At 38.2% G+C, this 19,840-nt stretch overlaps 1 protein-coding gene across 1 annotated transcript in view; it reads right to left on the reverse strand.

Moving 5' to 3' along the window:
* The window catches only part of RXFP1 (relaxin family peptide receptor 1), a 114,294-nt gene that overhangs the window by 47,844 nt on the left and 46,610 nt on the right, over positions 1–19,840 (reverse strand). The window contains exon 3 of the mRNA XM_053911205.1: positions 1,683–1,820. Within this exon, the coding sequence (XP_053767180.1) occupies positions 1,683–1,820 (138 nt within the window). The remainder of the gene's footprint in view (positions 1–1,682; positions 1,821–19,840) is intronic.

Here is a 19,840-nt window from a genome sequence, read left to right on the forward strand (position 1 = left end):
GATCACACCCCCTCTCTGAATTGCTAGCAGGCTGAGGGGGAAGTGGCTGGTAGGGAGCAGAACACTTTGACCTTAGTTAACAATTTTTTTGTGTGTAGCATTCAGTTATTTTAACGGGATGATGAATCTACACATATATTTAAAGAACACATCGACAGGCATTTAAATCAAAGGCATTTGTAGTTTAGGCTCAACAGTTTAGTTGCTTCTCTTGAGTTCCTGCCATCACCCAGAGACAGTGTTCCAAGAAGTTTCATATCTTCAAGGCGGTGCATTAAAAAGTCTGTAACACTTGAAGGGGTGGCAACGGCAAGGCTTCAGTGTAACAGTAACTTATGCAGCATTTAAAATTGTCTCACATGTCTTTGTCTTCCAAAAATAGGACCTTATTTTTTCATGAGTAAGAAATCTCTTAATTTACATTAGAAACCAAAGCTCATATTTTCCCTCTGACTCAGATCTAGCCAATTCAAGTTCTTTTCTAAATTTGTGTTTTTGAGGCTTCATTTGAAAAAATCCCAACCGACAGCCTACTTTTCCCAAATATAATAATTGGCGAAAAGCTTTATAGGGTCATAAATATGGTTGTTAGTTAAACAGTAGGTAAGCTGGACTTAGTGTTTTTCCTTTTTTAAGAGGTCTAATTTGTTCCTTCATCACTGCAGTAAGCAAGAGATAAGACTGAGCCCTAGTAGAAACACTTAAATAGTATCTGCTGTACGCATGCGCTCTTCCAGTCCTTGACGTTTAATCTTCCCAGATTTTTTAGCGTAGGTACAATTTTTGAACCCTTTCACCACACGAGGAAACTGAGGCAAAGAGAGGGTAAAGAACATTCTCAAGTACACGTAATTGGTTATTGTTGTATTTGGGTTCACACCAGGCAGTCTGGTCCAGAGCCCTTCTTCTCAATTTCGGTACCATTCTCCCTCTATGACATTGACTGGCTTTCACATTAAAAATTCACTATGTCCCTGGCTGGCGTGTGTCAGTTCATGGGATGTCATACTGCAAACCAAAGTGTTGCGGGTTCAATTCCCGGTCACGCACATGCCTAGGTTGTGGGTTAGGTCCCTGGTTGGGGCGTGTATGAAAGGCAACCGATTGATGTCTCTCTCTCTGTCACATTGCTGTTTCTCTCCCTCTCTTTCTCCCTCCCTTCCCCACTCTCTAAAATCAATAAACATGCCAAAGGTGAGAAAATAAATAAATAAATAAATAAATAAATAGTTTACTACCTATTACAAAGTAGTAGTGATTTACAATCACTACTTTCCTGAAATATTGGCTGTGATACCAACACATAGAAAAGAGCAGGTATTTTAAGGTAACAAAATAAATGTTAAGATTTCCTTAGTGACATATACAGGGTCTGGCAGAAGTAATGCCTGCATGAGTGTGATCGGTAGGCTAATAATATGGGTGTAATATTTTATAGTTTTTATTTGAACATTTCACTTAAAATGTCATATGGTGTGCTTGAGTGTGATATTGTCATGGTACAGAATTGCACACTTATGATTTGGTAATAAAAAGAGGCGTTACTTCTGCCGGACCCGGTATTTTTGTACTTCAGGGTTGCTTTCCCTTTTCCCATTTCTGTTTGTTACACGAGGTCTCAGTGACCACACCATCAGTCCTTTTCCTCCTGGTTCTTGCTGGGACTGCAGCGCCTCACTCACCGCAGTTGTCCTCATCGGCCCTGTTCCCGCAGTCATCCACGCCATTGCAATGCAGATGCTGAGGCAGGCACTTGGTGACGTTCCCACAGGTAAAATGGCCCAGGGAGCACTGGACATCCTGTCCACTCCCATAAGCAACTGAGATGAGGAAAGGGGAGAAAAGGTTAGTATGAAGGCATTGCAAAAGGGGGGCCCCCAATATTTTATAACTACTTGGTCTTCCCTTCCTGGCATGCACCTCCATAGGGTCATCTCACCTTGCCTGTGAGCCTGACAGCAACAGTTTTCCAAGACCTTCCACTCCAATGACACGTTCTGTGCCACGACCTCAGAAGATGCCAGGGTTCCCCTCCCTCGGTCTTTTCACTTGCTGTTTCCCACCTGGAATGCCCTTCCCATCTGTCTTTTTCTATGAAAACCCTACCTATAGTTTACAGTTTAGCTCAGTCCCCCTCTTCTCTTCAAAATTGTTTAGCCAATCATTTTCAAATCAGGACTTTATTGCATTCTTACTGCTAGCTCAGAATCAAGGCTGGTCTGGGGCCAGAGGAGGAGAAAGACATTAGGGATGTCAGGGACGCACACGCCAGGTGCTCACTCACACACTGGAGAGTTCCTGAGTGTGACGCCCTTTGCACACAGCGTGGAATGAAACCAGGAGAGGCCCTGCTCTTTTGCGATTGGCTGCTTTCACTGAGCAGCGTATATCGAAGGTTCCTCCATTTCTTTCACGGCTTAGTAGCTCACTTGTTTTTAGAGTGGAAAAATAATCCATTGTCTGAATGTACCATAGTTTATTTATCTATTTACCTACGGAGGGACATCTTGGTTGTGTCCAAGTTTTGGCAGTTATGAATAAAGCCGCTGTAAACATCCTTGTGAAGGTTTTTAGTTGGACGGAAGTTAATCACGCCCTTTAAAAATTATACATTTTCAAAGCTCACTGTAGACTCCAGTATAATTCTGTTGCTTATTCTCCTTACCAAGTTTGTGCATCTTTGACAGTTTCTACAATAATTGTTCATTATAAAGAAATAAAAGCAGAATAGTTTGAACAGAAAATAATGCTTCTTATGTAAAAATGTATTTGTGGTCTACCATTAACTCATGAAAAGAATAAAAGTGTCTGTTTCCTTTGTAAGGTACAATGGGACATTTTAATAATGGGGCAAACAGCATTCTTATAGGGAAGCAATTTATGGCAGATTTTGACTGTTCTTAGTTGTTTTATAGTGCATAATTTAATGAGGGAAATAGTGAAATCTATATAATAATGAGTTGTGTTGTAAATAGTTTTCTCACATGTGCAATTATTTTAAAATTATTTTTCAATAATTTTTCAACAAATTGACCAAAACAAAGTCAAAACGAAGAATTTTTATATCACAGGATGTCACTGGTAGAACATTGTACATTTCAGAGACCTCAAGTATAAATAAATTGATCTGCATTGAGACTGACTTTTTCATATATTCATTAAGATATAAAGATATAAATTATTGGGAAAATTCTTTGATGAATTGTCAACATTCAGCCACATTTACTGTTTTAATTAGACATTACTGCCTGAGTTATCATGTTGGCGTTTTGAAAATTTTTCTCTGAGTAATTTCCTTTCATGTACATTATGTTTTATGACCTGTCTTTTAAATTTATATTTAGGAGCAGGTATAGCCTTCAATGTGTCATGAAAGCAGTCCTATTTTCACAGCATTATGATTCAACAAGTGTTGACGAAATCTTAAATAGTAAGTGATACTATAATTTAAATAGTAAGTGATTAAATTAAATAGTAAGTGATACTATAATAAGTGATACTAGTATCACTATATAGTGATACTATAAAAATCACTATAAGTGATTTTAAATAATTTTTTAATTTTCTGATGATCTCAAACTTACAAAGAAGATGTATAAAGAATGTTTTCCCCTTCACTCATTATGAAAAGGAATTTAGTTTATTCAACTTGAGTTAAATATCAATAAAGTAAAAAGTGAAGGTGATCGTTTTTATTTTATAAGATTTATAAATAGAATAATGTTTGTAAATTGAAGTCAAAGGCTTCCGAAAACAAGGTTGTTGAATTTGCTATAATGAATTGGTGTTAATGTAAAACCCAAATATGGTAGAGATAGTTGCTTTGCTGATTCAATAGTAATTTCCAAACTCTGCTCTCTTGCTACCCTCCCGTTATAGAGGTTGAAAAAACAAACTACATTCTTTCCTAACTCCCTTGCTTCTGGGTGGCTAAGATGCACATTTCTGGCTATGCCACGTGGATTGTAGCCTGCTGAGGGTGTGTTAGCTTTCCTGATACAAAAGATCGATGGAGCTTTGTACATAAATATTTGTCTTCATCCTGAATACACAAATTCTGCTGAGGCTAATATTACTGCAGCTATAATATTACACTCATAACTACTAGTTTGAAATTTTTGTATTCATCAGCTTGACCTCATTATTCTTATTAATTTCTAGAGTAAATATATTTTATTTTATTTTTATTTAAAAAAAATTTAAGGGATAGTTCTTTTCTTTTTCAAAGATTTTATTCATTTATTTTCAGAGAGGGGGAGGGAGAGAGAGAGAGGGAGAGAAACATCAATGTGTGGTTGCCTCTTACACACCCCTCACTGGGGTCCTGGCCCACAACTCAGACATGTGACCTAGACTGGGAATTGAACCAGTGACCCTTTGGTTCGCAGGCCAGCACTCAATCCACTGAGCCACACCAGCTAGGGCTTATAAAGTGTATTAAGAAGTTTTAAAATCACTGATCACTTAGTTTGCTTCTTCAGTTACATTCATATATCTTTGGCCTTTCTATACTTCAAAACTCATTTTTCTTTCCCAGGTAAGGTCAACTTAAAGGAGTTCATCATCACCATGCCCTTATTATATGAAATGTTAAAGGGACTTATCTAAGAAAAGGAAGAAGATCAGAAATATGAACACTAAAATGACAACAAACTCACAACTATCAACAACTGAACCTAAAACTAAAACAAAAACAAAAATAAACTAAGCAAACAAGTAGAACAGGAACAGAATCACAGAAATAGAGATCATATGGAGGATTATCAGCAGGGAGGTGAGGGGAGAGAAAGGGAGAAAAGGTACAGGGACTAAGAAGCATAAATGGTAGGTAGAAAATAGACAGGGGGAGGTTAAGAATAGTATAGGAAATTTAGAAGACAAAGAACTTATATGTATGACCCACGGATGTGAACTAAGGGGGAGGATGGGGGTGGGAGGGGGGTCCAGGGCAGAGGGGAATAAAGGGGGAAAAATGGGACAACTATAATAGCATAATCAATGAAATATATTTTAAAAAATGTTAAAAAAACAACTCATTTTTCTATACGTGCCCCAAAGCAGCCTACTGTAGAATTCACAAAAATTCAAAATTTCTCGAAGTTTAAAAATTTATGCCTAGTTTGATGATAAAATGTATTTTATACCCTTTCTGAGATTTTGATATTTCTCAGGGGTAAATATATACCTTGCTTAAGATGACATATGTTTTGTGGCTCCCTACTAATGAACAACATTTGGTCCAGCTCTATATTTTTATAGTTATTAAAAAGTAACAACATTTTTCCAAATATAAATGTATATGAAAATATGCTACGGAAAGCCATACATACCTTACTCCACCCATTTTGCAATTCTGATATACTACTGCTCACTGAGAACCTCCCGCTAGCTGGTTCTATGCAGTTTGGCTCTATGTGATGGGGGTTCAGTGGTTTCTGGATGTGAGGCTTATTGGAGGAAGCGATACTTTTTAATCTCTGTGTATGTTCCTCTTGGGTGTGTGTGTGTGTGTGTTTTGTAATTGCAAACACAAATAGCAAGCATTAAATAAAAGGATGAGGATAGCAGCAGGAAGAAAATGGCTTCATTTGAATCACTTTTTGTTTATTTTTAAATTAAATTTTTTTAGTCCTAAAGGCGGGAGCATAAGGAGTGAACAGATGAGAGAAACGTTTGAGAAAGTTGGATTTAGTGCAGACATTGCTAGGCTTGTGTCACGGGGAAATCGGGGAGCTTAGAAGTAGATGCATGTCTAAATACAGTTTAAAGGCTTTCTGACCACAGCGAATGAAACATTAAATATATCTGAATGTCTTTATGCACTGGGAATGAAAAAGTCTCTGAGATGAGGAAATTAATAATTTAAACAAACAAACAATCCAATTAAAAAATGGGCAGAAGACCTGAATAGACACATCTTCAAAGAAGACATACAGATGGTCAATAGACACATGAAAAAGATGCTCAATGTGAATAATCATCAGAGAAATGTGAATTAAAATCACAAGATATCACCTCACTGCTGTCAGAATGGCTATCATCAACAAATCAACACATAACAAGCATCGATGAGGATGTGGAGGAAAGGGAGCCCTTGGGCAGTGTTGCTGCAGGTTGGTGCAGCCGCTATGGCAAATATTATGAAGATTCCTCAAAAAATGAAAAACGGAACTGACTTATGACCCAGGAGTTCCACTTCTGGGCATTTACTTGAAGAAACACCAAACGTGAATTTGAAAGACTATATGCACCCTTATGTTCATTGCAGCATTATTTACAATAGCTAAAACTTGTTAACAACCCAAATGCTCATCAATGGATGAGTGGATAAAAAAGCTGTGGAAGATGTATACAATGGAATATTACTCAGCCGTGAACAAGAAAGAAACCTTACCATTTATGAGAGCATGGATGGACCTAGAGGATATTACGATAAGTCAGTCAGAGAAAGACAAATACCATATGATTTCACTGATCTGTGGCATCTAAAGAACAGAATAAACAAACAAAATTAAAATAGTCTCATAGATACAGAGAACAGATTGATAGTTGCCAGAGGGGAGGGGTTGGGGGGCTGGGTGAAAAAGGTGAAGGGATTAAGAGGTAACATGATAGTCATGGACGGGGATGTAAAGTACAGCAAAGGGAATATAATCGATAATACTATAATAACTATGCCTGGTGCCAGGTGGGTACTGGAAGTATTGTGGGGGAACATTTTGTAAAGTATATGATTGCTTAAACACTATCCTGTGTCCCTGAAACTAACTCAAAACTATATTGAATGTAAACTCTAACTGAAAAAATATATATAATTTCAACTGAGACTTGGTAGCAACACAGACTCAGAACTGAATTAAAACCCTTAGCAGAGCTGTAGGGATGTGGCAGATGGTTAATGATGGTGACAACATGTCAGTGATGGGGCGTGTGGCCCTATTAGCATGGTGTGAGCTAACACTTAATGTTGATATAAATGCTTCTTGCTTTTTGTGGTACTTGAAATTAAATTGTTGTGATTACAATTTTTAAATCGAATATTCTCATCTCATACAAACATCATTCATGACTTGAGAAATGTATTAATTAATTTTTAAAAAAAGAGCCCTAACTGAAAACTTGCTCCAATGCACAAGAACTCAAATAAATATTACAGTCATATCTGAAGCAACTTGGAAAAAGATACTTAATAATTTTAATGGCAACAGCAGCAACATTTTTGATGAACCACTTAAATCTCTTCCTTCTCCTGAAAAGCCTTTGAGATTACATGGATGGAAAAACAGAGGGGCAGTCACGTATGCTGACTGTCACGTGAGACACAAGTAGTGAGTGATTATCAGTGACTCTCTTTTTTCCTGCCAGAGAATGAGTTATTGTCATTCTCCTATGACTGAAAAAATGTGTATGTGTTCTGTATGTGCTTCAGAGGGTCTGTGTGAGCTGCAGTACCCAGAGAAGGAGAAAGCGGTCCAGACTTTGGGCATTTATTGTAGCTTTCTTCGACTTAATGGGGTCTAGTGTAACTCAAGGGCCAAAGACATAGAGCAAGTACAGTGAAGTTTCTTTTATAATGTGGTTTTGAGGAAAGTGCACCATTTTCCATTATAGGAAGGTGATTATACGTGGCTGGCTATCATTTTGAGGGGAGACATGATCTGACCTGGATTACATCCAAATCTTGAATCCTTCTCTGAGAAATAAAATCTAAAGGGTTTCAGTAAACATTTCTTAGAAGCTAAATTCCTAGTGATTTATCATTAATGAAATAAATCTTATCTTTTATTGTTGACAGATCTTGACAGAAATGCACAAACACTTATAACTGTGCCCAGGGAATGCATGAAAAGACCCACTCAGTGAAACGATAAACCTTGTTCTGTAACAACATTAATGCTCAAATGGAAAGTTTCAGCACGATTGCTCTGAAATCACTGCAGTCACTGGATTAAAGGCAGTTCTGCCCACTCGAATTTAAAAGAAAGTAGGTGAGTACATTTAATTAAAATGTTTATAGTATTTCTGCACAGCTACGGCTTGTGGAAGCACTAAGAGTTTCACTGGATTCTGTAACTTATTTCCAGTGTTTTTACATTCTATGGAAAATGTGTGATATTCTTATTTTCTTAGATAATGACCCATGTCATCAAAAATATAGAGGTAGTTTACTAAAATGTCTTGTTAGGAAGAAACATAAGCCAACCAAACAGAAAAAAAAAAAACCCAGACAAAAAGACAAACATTTCCTACATTCTTTTAAATATAATTTCTATCTTAAGTAATGACTATCAATAACTATTTCAGATATCTGAAATAAAAACAAATAAAAATATCAGTTGTAAGAGAGGAATGTTAAATCATATGGTATAATTTGATTACATAATTTAAATCACATGGAACTATATAGTTATATGTATATGTAGGTCAATAATTTGAAACACGAGGTAGATATACATCTATACATTCTACACAGGTTAGTCTACACAGTTAAGTCCACATAGTCTACACAGTTAAATCTATACAGTTAATGTACACAGTTAAGTCTACACAGTTAGTCTACACAGTTAAGTCTACACAGGTTAGTCTTATTTATATAAAATAAAGGGTTATACAATATTTGTATTTATAAAGTTCTGATATATGAACAAGAAACTGTTAACAGTGGTGATCTTTGGGAAGTAGAATCAATAATGTCAAGAGAAAAGAGAGATATTACTCTGTAGTTTATGTCCTTAGGAAAATGTGGTCTTTTAAAAAAAAGTGTGTATATGTGTAATAATAAAAAATAATCTGAAGTTATTTATAATTCTCAAATGTGTGAAAGTTTGATTTCTTAGCTATAAATATAAAAAAACCCTGTATTCTTGGTTAGTTTTCTTTTGACCTGTTGAAACAAGATAGGATGAGGTCAGTAGCTCTAAATCAGGATAAATTTGCAACCCAGGGGACATTTGGCAGAATCTAGAGACATCTTCTATTGTCACAACTTTGGGGATGCTACTGGCATCTAATAGGTAGAGTCTAGGGATGCTGCTGAACATCCCACAATGCTCAGGATAGCTCCTCAACACAAAGATTTATCCGTCCTAAAATGTCAACAGTGCCACGTTGGAGAGACCCAGGGCTAAGGCACTGGTGAAGAATCCATACTGGCAGGCTGCTAACCCAGGAGCTTACTTGGGGAACAGGCAATCACTGACTTCAGTAGCTATTTATCACTTAGTGGAGATTTTCAAATGGATTTCAAAAGATTTTACAAGTTAATAGACATCACCGGAGGGACCAGTGCAGCTGCGGAATCTCTTGAAGGTTGTGACTGTTGTTGGTTTTGACAAGTCACTTGGGAAGAAGTTTACGTTTTGTAACGTCCACTGATGCCAGGGAGGATGTTTGTGTTATTTACAAGGAATAATTTCTTAGCCACAAGGATTATTAAACAATGTTTGGGTTACTAAGACAATCTCTGGAGGTTTCAAAACGTTGGGTAGAAAATTTAAGTACATTTTGCCAAAAGGAATAAGAAACAGAATATTTTCAGATGCTTAAACTAGTTCCTTGAGTCTATGAATAACATAAGCAGATATTTAAAATAAGCTATCATTAAAGTTCAATAAACGATCATCATTTAAATAAGCTATCATTGCAGACTTTAAGTTTGAAATTTTGAGATGTGTGTGTTCTGTATAAACAAAATACCTTGAAAAAAATTCAATCATCTATACCTCAATAAAGTTGCAAAAAGGAGCAGAGAAATTCAATTGTCCTGGAAAAATCCAGATACTCAATATCTCTTCATAATGCTGCTTCAGTCATTTCTCATTTTCAAGCCTCTGTCACGCTCTTTCTCATAACTTTCAGTATCAGCTCCAGATAAATCAGATTCTGCGTGCATCCGGAGTCATGCCTTTCTTACCGTCTGTCCCCATCCAGTCTGACACACAGAGCTGACCCAGGGACAGGCCTGCGTGCCACCCCCACCTGTGCCAGGTGGAGTGCTGCCTCCTACCGATAAAATGGCAGGGGCGGGGAAAGAGTGGTTTCCCTATTTACCTGCCCACATCCTATGCGTTTTGCAGGATTAGGTATCACCTCCTCCTGAAAGCTTCTATTTCATCTTCAGACTGAAATACACGCCTCTTTTCTGTTTTTAGAGCATCCTGTGCTAATATTTTAGCCCCTTGTTGCACTGTGTTGTAATTCTGTCCACATGGGTCACTTCAGTCAGCTTTCTGAGGGCAGAGGCCGTGCCTCAGATCATGCTTGTGTCGCTTGTGTTTAGCATGGCAGTTTAGGGGGGCAGTACCCATTTCTGACTAATGAATGAGAAGTAAAGACACGTGCTGGATTGAATTGAATAGAAACGGACTGATTGTTTATTAGTGCTCTCTACTCATTGTTACCAGCTTAACAGTCCATGCCATATTCCACTCATATTCTCCCTATATCATTAGCCTAGGAAAACATAAGGACATGCTTGTTACAAATGACTTCCCATGGAAATCAGGCCAAAAGATCTACAAAAACTGGGCAGAACACGTTAAAAATTTTAGCAAGTTATATCTTTCCATTAAATTTGATCTGATTTTTTAAAACCTCTTGACTCATTTATGGATGCCTGATACGTTAGTGGGGTAACATTTGAAGATAATGGCTGAAGTTTTTCTTTCCCTAAATTTGTTTTGTTGCCCTTCACTCATTTATTCAGTGATATTCACTGCTTCATAGGGAGGATTTATAGCTGAGAACCAAGCAATATATTATCACTCGAGTTACTTTATAAACTTTTCTCTGAAGCAGTATTGAAAGCCCAGGTTTCCATGGCAAGAACAAAGCTTTTGGGGAGATAATGTTTCTTTTTCTTTCAGCTCAAAAAGGTTGACTTACCTGGAGGTCTTAGAAGATAGAGTTTATATATAAATCACAGATTGAGAAAAATGCATGTGTGATGGTTAATTTGTTTTGAGTTTTCAATATTTATTTATTTATGTATTATAGTTTTATAGTTTTATAATTTATAGTTTTTTTATAGTTTTTCTCCACAATTCTTCACCAGCTGTCACTCCAGCTATCATTCATTCACCCTCCTCTGTGGTCTCAGTACTCTGATTACCACTTCTAATTCACTATTTGAATCTGCTGTAGTTAAAAATGCAGACACTCACACATGTTAGATGCCTGTGTGAAGAGTGAGCAAATAAGCTATGAATGAGGGCCTGTCTGGGTTTTCAAGAATCCGAGTTTTGAAGTTCTAGGCTAAGTAATATCCAGTTGGGTGAGATGCCATATATATTGCTTAGGGCTTAATATTCTGCCATAATAAACATTCAAACACTTATTTAGTAAGTGTATACATTTCCTAACACATAAAGTAGTATAGTAGCAATTTCTATTTTTTCTATTTCTACATTTCTAGAATATATCTCAAACTATGACAAAATTCTTTTCTTGACTCTGCAACGATCCCAGTTTACGCCTGCTCCCCGATGTGACAGCAGTCGTTTTTATTGATTACACTAGTAGCGCAGTCACGACATCAAGGTCCAGAATCAAGGGCAGTTGTATTTCTCTGTAACAGCTCTTCCGATCGGCATCTCATTTCCATCCCTACTGTCTCAGTGGTGATTTCAATCTGTATTATCTCATGTCTGGGCAATAAATTTTCAGCGGCTTCCTTTTGATTAGACTTTAGACTTCCAGTCAAAGCATCCCCAAGTGACCACAACCTACTTTTTTAAACCTAAGACTCCATGACATTAATCTTTCACTCCACTCAGTTCATTTTTTTCTTTCAGGTTTTTGACATTCACTCTATTTTAGGCACTAGGCGAAGCACTTTATACGCCTTATTTTATTTCATGTCCATGACTCCGTTAAGTAATTACTAATATTATCATGATTTTACAGTTAGAAGGTGTAAGTTACTTGGGGGTTACAGAGCTAGTAAGTGGCAGAACTGAGATACAGACTCAGGTTGTCTGATTCTAGAACATCTGTTCTTTACCATGGCGCCTCCACTAGTCCCCCCGTACTGATCTGCTTATGAGTCCCTGGAAAATCTTTTGTACTTTTGCTTCTCCTTTTTAAGGCTTATGACAGTGTCCCTGCACCCCTTCTTTTTCATCTAAGTATTCCCTTTCATAATCAAGCTCAATTCTACAGGTGAACCGACGTCTTCTTCTGTTCTGGGTAATCCGTCCCTTTTGAAATTTCTGAGTGTGAGGATAAGATGCTGCTTTGTTGGGGCACTTACATTTGTGTTGCCCTGAGTGTTTCAAGATATTTCCTTGCAAGGTCAAAGATAAACACGATGCATCTAAATAGACATTTTCCTATTGTTTCTTGATGAATGTATTGGAGACAGCAGCTTTAAAAATTCAGATGCATGGTTCACATGGAGCATTGATTTCCAATGAAGACAGCGGTTTATTACCCTAGCTTTTCCTTCCTTAATATTGAGAAAGTAAATTTTTAAAATGAAAAAGGGGTAGATACAATTCTCTCATTATTTTCTTCTTTAGAGAAGGAAGTTTCCAGAAGTAAACAACTGAATAGATGAAGCCTCATGGAGAACTTGATGTTTAAATGCCCAAGGTATGGGCAGGAGGGACCGAACAGAACAGAGTGAAATCATATGTACCATGTATTCTGAGTGGCAGATACTGTGACACTGATTCAGTTGAGTTATGTTCTATTCTCAGGTATGCCTGTAAGTTGATGGGCAAATTTGGGCAAGTTACTTCATCTTCCTGGATTTCAGATTTCTTCACATGTCCAAGAAGGAGATAGTACCAGTTAATGTAATATTATTTGGTTCTAGGTGGGAGATGAAGTGTTAACAAGCAAAGTTCATTTTTAAGGGGAGGTACAGGAAGAGAAAGAAGATCAGTGAAGAAAAATTGAGAAGAAATATAGAATGGAATTGAGAAGGAGGGAATGAATAGATTTAACTAGTAACTGGAAGAGTCAGAGAAACTCTTAGTTGACTACCCATTACCCATTTTCCCCTTTCCCTGTAACAATGGGATCCCCGTTTTGTCCGTGGTGACAATGTGCTCAGCAGCGGAAGGTGAGATGACTGACCTCAAAAATAATGGCATTCCTGTTTCACACCTGCCCTGCTGTCTTGGCAGTTATGCTTGTGGGACCAAGTTCTGACCAATGAGGCCTAAGAAGTAGAAGTCTTCTTAGAAGAATTTCTGGAAAAGCTATTGCTCTCCTGGTAAAAAGGGAGAGATGAAGCTTCGTGCCACTTTTCCCTTTCTTCCTGCTTTGACTGTGGACTTCATCTCTGGGGCTAACGGTAGCCATCTTTCCACGCACTGGGAGGCAAGTGTTTAATGTAATCACCAGTGCACAAAGGATGGTGGAGTGGGGGGACAGAAAGAGCCTAGGACCTCCACGGCATGGCTGAATGGCTGCTCCAAGACCAGCAAGCATTTGCTCTGGCCTATGTTTATATGAGCACAATAAATTCTTGTGTTTTTGGTGCATTTGGGTAAGTCTTTCTCTTTGGTGCATCTAGAATGCATTTCTGATACAGAGGGGATTGATGAAAATAGCAATCCAGACTCTATGCTGGAGGGAATCATGAGAACTGTGAGTGTATGTAGGTGAGGGGACCCTGAAAATGACCACCAATGGGTTGAGGCAAGGTGTGGGTTGAGGCTTGAGGCTTCAGAAATGACTGAGAGTTGACAGATAAACGTGATGTCTTTGAAGACTGGTTGAGAACAATTAAAAGAATGAGAGATGTGAAAACAGGAGGTCCTGTGAGTCATAATTTTAAAGAAAAATTGATGCAAATGTAAAGATCATCCTCCAAAACAGCACGTAGTTGGTATATTTCTGTGACAACATTTCTAACAGTCTTGTGTTCACAAAAACTGTACTTTCAGATATATAAAAAAAGAGTAGTCAGATCAGACAGGCCCAAATTGAGAAATGTCCTACAGAACAAATGCCCCACATTCTTCAAAACTCAACGTCATTGCCTTCAGATTAAAGGAGACTACATAGCTGTGGCTGCCGAATGCAAGGTGTGATCCTGGAGTGGAGCCTAGATTAGAAAAAAAATTTTTCTATAAAGGTTATAATTAGCACAAATTGATGAAATAAGAATATAGACTTTATAGTAGGTAGTCTTGTTTTATCAATGTTAAATTTCCTGAATTTAGTAATTGTATGGGGGCTTACAGAATGTAATTCTTAGGATGTACAGGCTGAAGTATTTAGGAGTGAAGGGGCATAATGTTTGCAACCCACTCTTACACCATTCACAAAGAAAAATATGTATGTATGTATGTATGTATGTGTGTATGTATGTTTGGTGAGAGATAGAAAACAGATGTGGGAAAATGTTAACAATGGGTGTCTCCAGTTGAAAAATATATGGGTCTTTATTGTACTAGTTTTGTAAAGTTTTTGTAGGTTTAAAATTTTTTCAAAGTAAAATTTTTAAATTTGGAAAATATTTTAATATTTTAACTTGTAGTTGAAACAGTTTATAAAGTTTCTAGGTTTAAAAACTGTTATTATTTGAAAAATGTTTCACTTCCCTTTGCCTGGCCTTTGGGTTTCTACCCACACAGTTTTTGAGCAAATCTGAAATTACCTGGACACCATATACATGTGTGTGTGTGATGTACGGGTGCATTAAGCTTTCTGAATAGCACTGGTGTGAGACACAAAGAATTTTAATGCCAGGAATATAATTTATATGATATACTATTCCTTATCATCTCTGTGTTTCTGACTTGGAGTTTATGATTTTTCTACCCTGTTTTTAACACAAAGAAAAATTTCAAAGGCATTTACAGGCTGTGGGGGTTGAATAGATTTTATTGATATAGATGTTTATGATGTGTAGTGAGGAGGATATTAACTTTTCTGGGGGAAATGCAATGAGCAGGATTCTGCATGTCATTAAGAGGCAGCTCAGAGCAGGTCTGCAGCCTACAGGTTAAGTGGACACTGTTCCCATGGTAGCTATTATTTTGTGAATAACATTTATGATGGGCTTAACTTTAATGCTTTTCCATACAACTACTTATTATTCAGTAAAATCAGAGCAGCTTATTTGAATCTGAATGCTGATATCCTGCTTTTGCCTTTTCTTGAAATTTCTACAGCTTCAGACAATGGAAGTCCCCAAGGTTTGCTCCCCACACCTGTCCTGCACATTCACAGACCAGCTCCGTGTGGCTGCCATCCGGCAGGAAGAGTTGCTCTTAGAACTGCCATTGTGGCCTCTGTGCAGTTTTGTAACTTCTCATTTTCCTCTTCTAGAACATAGGGATTAATATATTTCTCTCCCAGGTTTTTCAGTATGATTAGATAAAGCTAATGGGAGGCCCCTCATTGCCTTTCATGGAAGTCCCATGTACCAAATGGGAATTTCTATTCTTTCTAAGTCCATAGGTCTTACCTTCTGAGTTATTTCTATTTGTGCTAAAATATATATTTAATAGAACCTATACTATTCAATCAGTCATCAATTCATGAAATGGTAAGCACTATGGGCAAAATATTGACTGAGCTGCCAAGAGTCACATGTGGTCGACTTTGAGGCTGGGACCCTCTCTGATACCAAGTAGGTATTGCTTGCTTATGTCTTTCTTTTCTTATAATGTCTATTGGGAACAATACTCTTCTTAATGTTTTCTAGAGCGCCCTCATTCTCAAACCTTTCATGATTGAGTTCTAATGAATACAAGCCACCTGTGGGTGCTTAGCTTGTGTTGCTGATTCCCTTGCTTCCTTTGCTGTCCGCACTGCCATCTCAAATTAAAAGTGAAGCCTGTGAGGGGAACTGGTTGCTAATTGGGTCACCAGGTTAAGCAGTGAGGAAGGATTCATCTTCTCTTCTTCGGTCCTCCTCTGTTATCGTGGTTGCCAGCGGGGCTGACTTTGAGAGGCTGTCTGCTCACCTGCCCATCTGCACCCAGCTCACTAGACAAATAAACAGGTTGGAAGCTCGCCTGTGGCAGCACCATTTCTCTACAATTGAATCCTTAAGCAGAGAAGCCATAGATTCTATGACCGTTTCTCTATATTTTTTCTACTTTAAAGGGAAATTCCTTTAGCTGCTCTCTGACCCTTACAATTCTGTTTGCATTCTCTCATCTTCTAGGTACAAAGGATTTTCTTTCTCTCTGCCCTTCACCTCCCTCCTGTGATCCATCAGCAAAGGCTGGAGATTTTATCTCCACAACTACCCCAAGTGTGTCCACCTCTCATCTCTGCTTCTTTCCCCCATAGTGTCAGCCGCTGTCCTTTTCCTAGCTGCATTTGTCTCTCACTTGGACCTTCTGCTTTCATTCTTGCCCCTTGGCAACCTGTTCTCTATACAGCATCCAGAGGGAGCTTTGAAAAATGTTAGATCACAAAAATGTCCTCTTTCAGACCTTCGACTTTTATCCTATTGTCCTTAGAATAAAATAAACTCTTCATCCTCACCTTTCAATTGGATGAGCCCCTCCTTCCTACTCTCTGATTTGGTTTCTTTCCACTTAGTTTGAGCCACATCGACTGTGCTCTCAGTGGGCTAAGTTGGTCTCATGTTAGGGCCTTTGAATGAGCTGTTCCACTGACCTGGATGGCTGGATTGTTCTTCCCCCGAGGCCATGGCTGGTTATTCCTCCTTATACAGGTCTCTCTCCCTTAGACTGCTTGGGATCACTCTACCTAAAGCCCCTCCACGCTCCTTGCTAGTTACTCTCTTATTACGCCATTCTTTTTTTTCTCTTCTTCACAATACTTCTTTTACTGCCTGAGACATTTTATTTGTTAGTTTGCACTTTTGTTATTTGACTGTTGCCACTAGAGTGTAAACTCCTATAGGCAAGGATCTTTATGTTTTGTCTACCATTGACTTCTGATGCCTGTGTTGGTTCTACACATATTGTAGGAACTAAAAAAAAAGTTGATGCAAAGGAGGATGAATAATTGTTTATGTATTTGAAACATGTAGAACAGTATTTTTATACGGTGGTGCTGTGAAGGTCTCTTTAATGGGTGTGGTATGTGGCCCTTCTCCTTAGGCCATGGTGGCAGCTAATTAGGGACCAATTTCTATAAATATCAACCAAAGGCATCTTGTGCCTAATCCTAGCTTAGTCAGCTACCAACTATTTGTTTCCTCAAAGGACATGAGCTTTATATCATTCTGTGCAAAACCTCCATTCCAATTACTTATTTTCTATAGTCCGAAGTACATTCTTGAGTGTGGCTTACAAAGCCATCATGATTTAGTTCCAATGAACATCTCTAACTTTATCTCCAATCACCTGCTTCAGCTCTACTCCCTGAGCTTCTCATTATTTCCTTAACCTGCCAGGCCCTTTACGTCTCTGTAGCCTTGCCCACACTTGACCTGTTCCCACAATACCTTCTTCTCTTTCCCTGGGAAGAAATAAGTGGTGGATCTGAATTCAGTTTAACTTGTTTGGGTAGTTTGCTGATCTGTAAATGGATATAAGAAAACTTAAATTATACAATGGGAGATAATATACATAATTCTGTATCATGATTTGGTGTTTGTATGGTGAATGGAAAGAAGTTAGACCTGAGTGTTAGATGAACCTGAGTTCAAGTTCTGATCAAGCACTTACATTCCTGTGGTCTTGGCAAATTCCCACATCTGACACTTAGTTCCTCATCCTGACAAATGAGGATACCTTACTCTTCAGGGTCTATAGCAATATAAGTAATTTATGTTAATAATCAAAATATGGTAACTGTGGAATAGCACATTTTATGTATCTAAGGATACAGAATAAAGCATATTATAATATATACTAAAAATCTGTAGCGATCCCCCCAGGATAAATTTAACAGTAGTATAGGTTTCTGGGGGCTAACTAGTGGAGACTGTGATAGTGCAGCTTCTAGGGAGAATGAGTGCATCATGTCATACTATTTATCACAAACTTTTATTTTGTTTTTACTTTCCATCAGAAAGGATTTATGGAAGAAAGTTAATAGGTAAACACAATGATCTGGTTTTTTCCACAAATATAAAGTCACTTTTATATTTGGATGTTTTTGTCTATAATGTTGTAATTAGTGCTAGTTAGAACAATAGGAAAAGAAAGCATGTAGTAAAATGTAGGGGAGAGAAATTAAAACTAAAAATAACACAAAAAGTGTTTTTAAGTAGAATAAGAGGAATCAGTTTGGGCAACAGAATGGAAGAGTGGGAGGAAATACATGATTTTGAGTCATGATATTTGAGTTAGAATCCGTACTGGGTGGGCACATTTTTGTATCTTAAAAAATTAAGATATTACTTTGATAAAGTGAATAATGTTATCCACCATTACATAAGTTTTAAAAATTCTTATTTTCCTGTAGAAGACTTTTGAAAGTGAGGGCAAATAGGTATATTCACTTGTGTCCACTTACGGGGAAATGCAGCCAAATATTTACTATCTAACATTTTGCAAATTCTCAAGTTCATATTTTACTAGGGCATTTCATTATTGTTATTATTTCAAATTACTTTTATATAATTCTTGCTTCATATTTATAATTCTTGCCTACGAATGCTCTGAGGGGGAGCAGCATATACCACCCCAAAATGTGCCACTTAGGCAAGTGGATGGTTTGGGGTTGAAAGCATTAAAACCCAGCAGACTCAGAAAAAGCATTCTGTCTCTCCTTCAACTAACTAAAAGAATTTAGTTAGGGGGCCTGTAGCAGGAAAAGAGCTACTATCAGAGATAACTTTTTATATCAGAAGGACCTGCATGGCAGGGCAAACATCTGTTTCACAAACATTTGGTCTTCTCATCTTCCTCCCTTTTGAAGAAGCACCACCCCCCTACCTGTGCTCCTTAGGTCAGGACGGTCTACAAGCCTTAATTACCTGATGGCTGGTCGGGGGGGGGGGGGGGGGTGAGGGAGATGTTTCATGTCTTTGGGGCTCCTGTACATATGAGATTTGTTTTTTTTCCTGTTAATCTGTCTTATGTCAATTTAATTATTAGACCAGAACCTAGAAGGGAAGAAAGGAAGAGTTTCCTGCCCCTGCAGGTTCATGCTTTTATCATATACCCACATATGCTTCCTTCTTGGTTATTCCTTTTCACCCTCCACCACCGCAACCAGGCAATTAGGTTGTACTTCACTGCCCAGGGAAGGTGGAGCATAAAAGACCCCTTCTAGAAAAGTCAAGTTCTTGCCTGAGTTCCAAAGCTTAGAAGCCATGGTTTGCAACCGTAAAAACAAAAACAAAAACAGGTGCTTGAGAGAGAAGATGTTTTCTTCCTATTTATTTTTTGAATTCTACCATCTTAGCTTTGAATATAAAAAGCCAAATACTAAAGGACACAGAGAATTGAGTCTTTCCATGACCTGTAGAGAGGTTTAAGCGCTGACCTTGGTAAGAGTTAAAGGTGAGAATGAACTATTCTGTCCCTTTGGAATCTCAAACCCCTAGGGGAAGGGAGGGGGTAAAAGTCACCAGGCAAGTTTAGGGGATTTCCCACATAGAGTGATTCTTATCTCCAATTCTAACACACAGCCTGAGGAAAGGGCAAGTCGCTAGCAGCACAGTGCCCTGTCTGATGGGAGGGGGTTGGGGAGCTGTGGTGGAAGGGTAAGCTAGAGAGCGGGTCTGAGTCAGCCCCAAATCTCCCTTGACTCCCGACGGATGAGGAAGGATATTTGGGGAAGGACATTTGAGGGTGTCCTATGCTTTCCCGAGAAGGCTGGCTCTGGGCAGTCAATATAAAGCAGTGTTGTTTGGGTGAGAAGCGCCTGGATTAGCTGGCCCTGGTCCTGGAGAATATGGATGTGTCTGCATGCTTTGGTAGGTGCTGATGCCAGCACCTGGTGGAAT

This window comes from Desmodus rotundus, chromosome 9, assembly GCF_022682495.2.
Source record: "Desmodus rotundus isolate HL8 chromosome 9, HLdesRot8A.1, whole genome shotgun sequence".
Taxonomy (NCBI): Eukaryota; Metazoa; Chordata; class Mammalia; order Chiroptera; family Phyllostomidae; genus Desmodus; species Desmodus rotundus.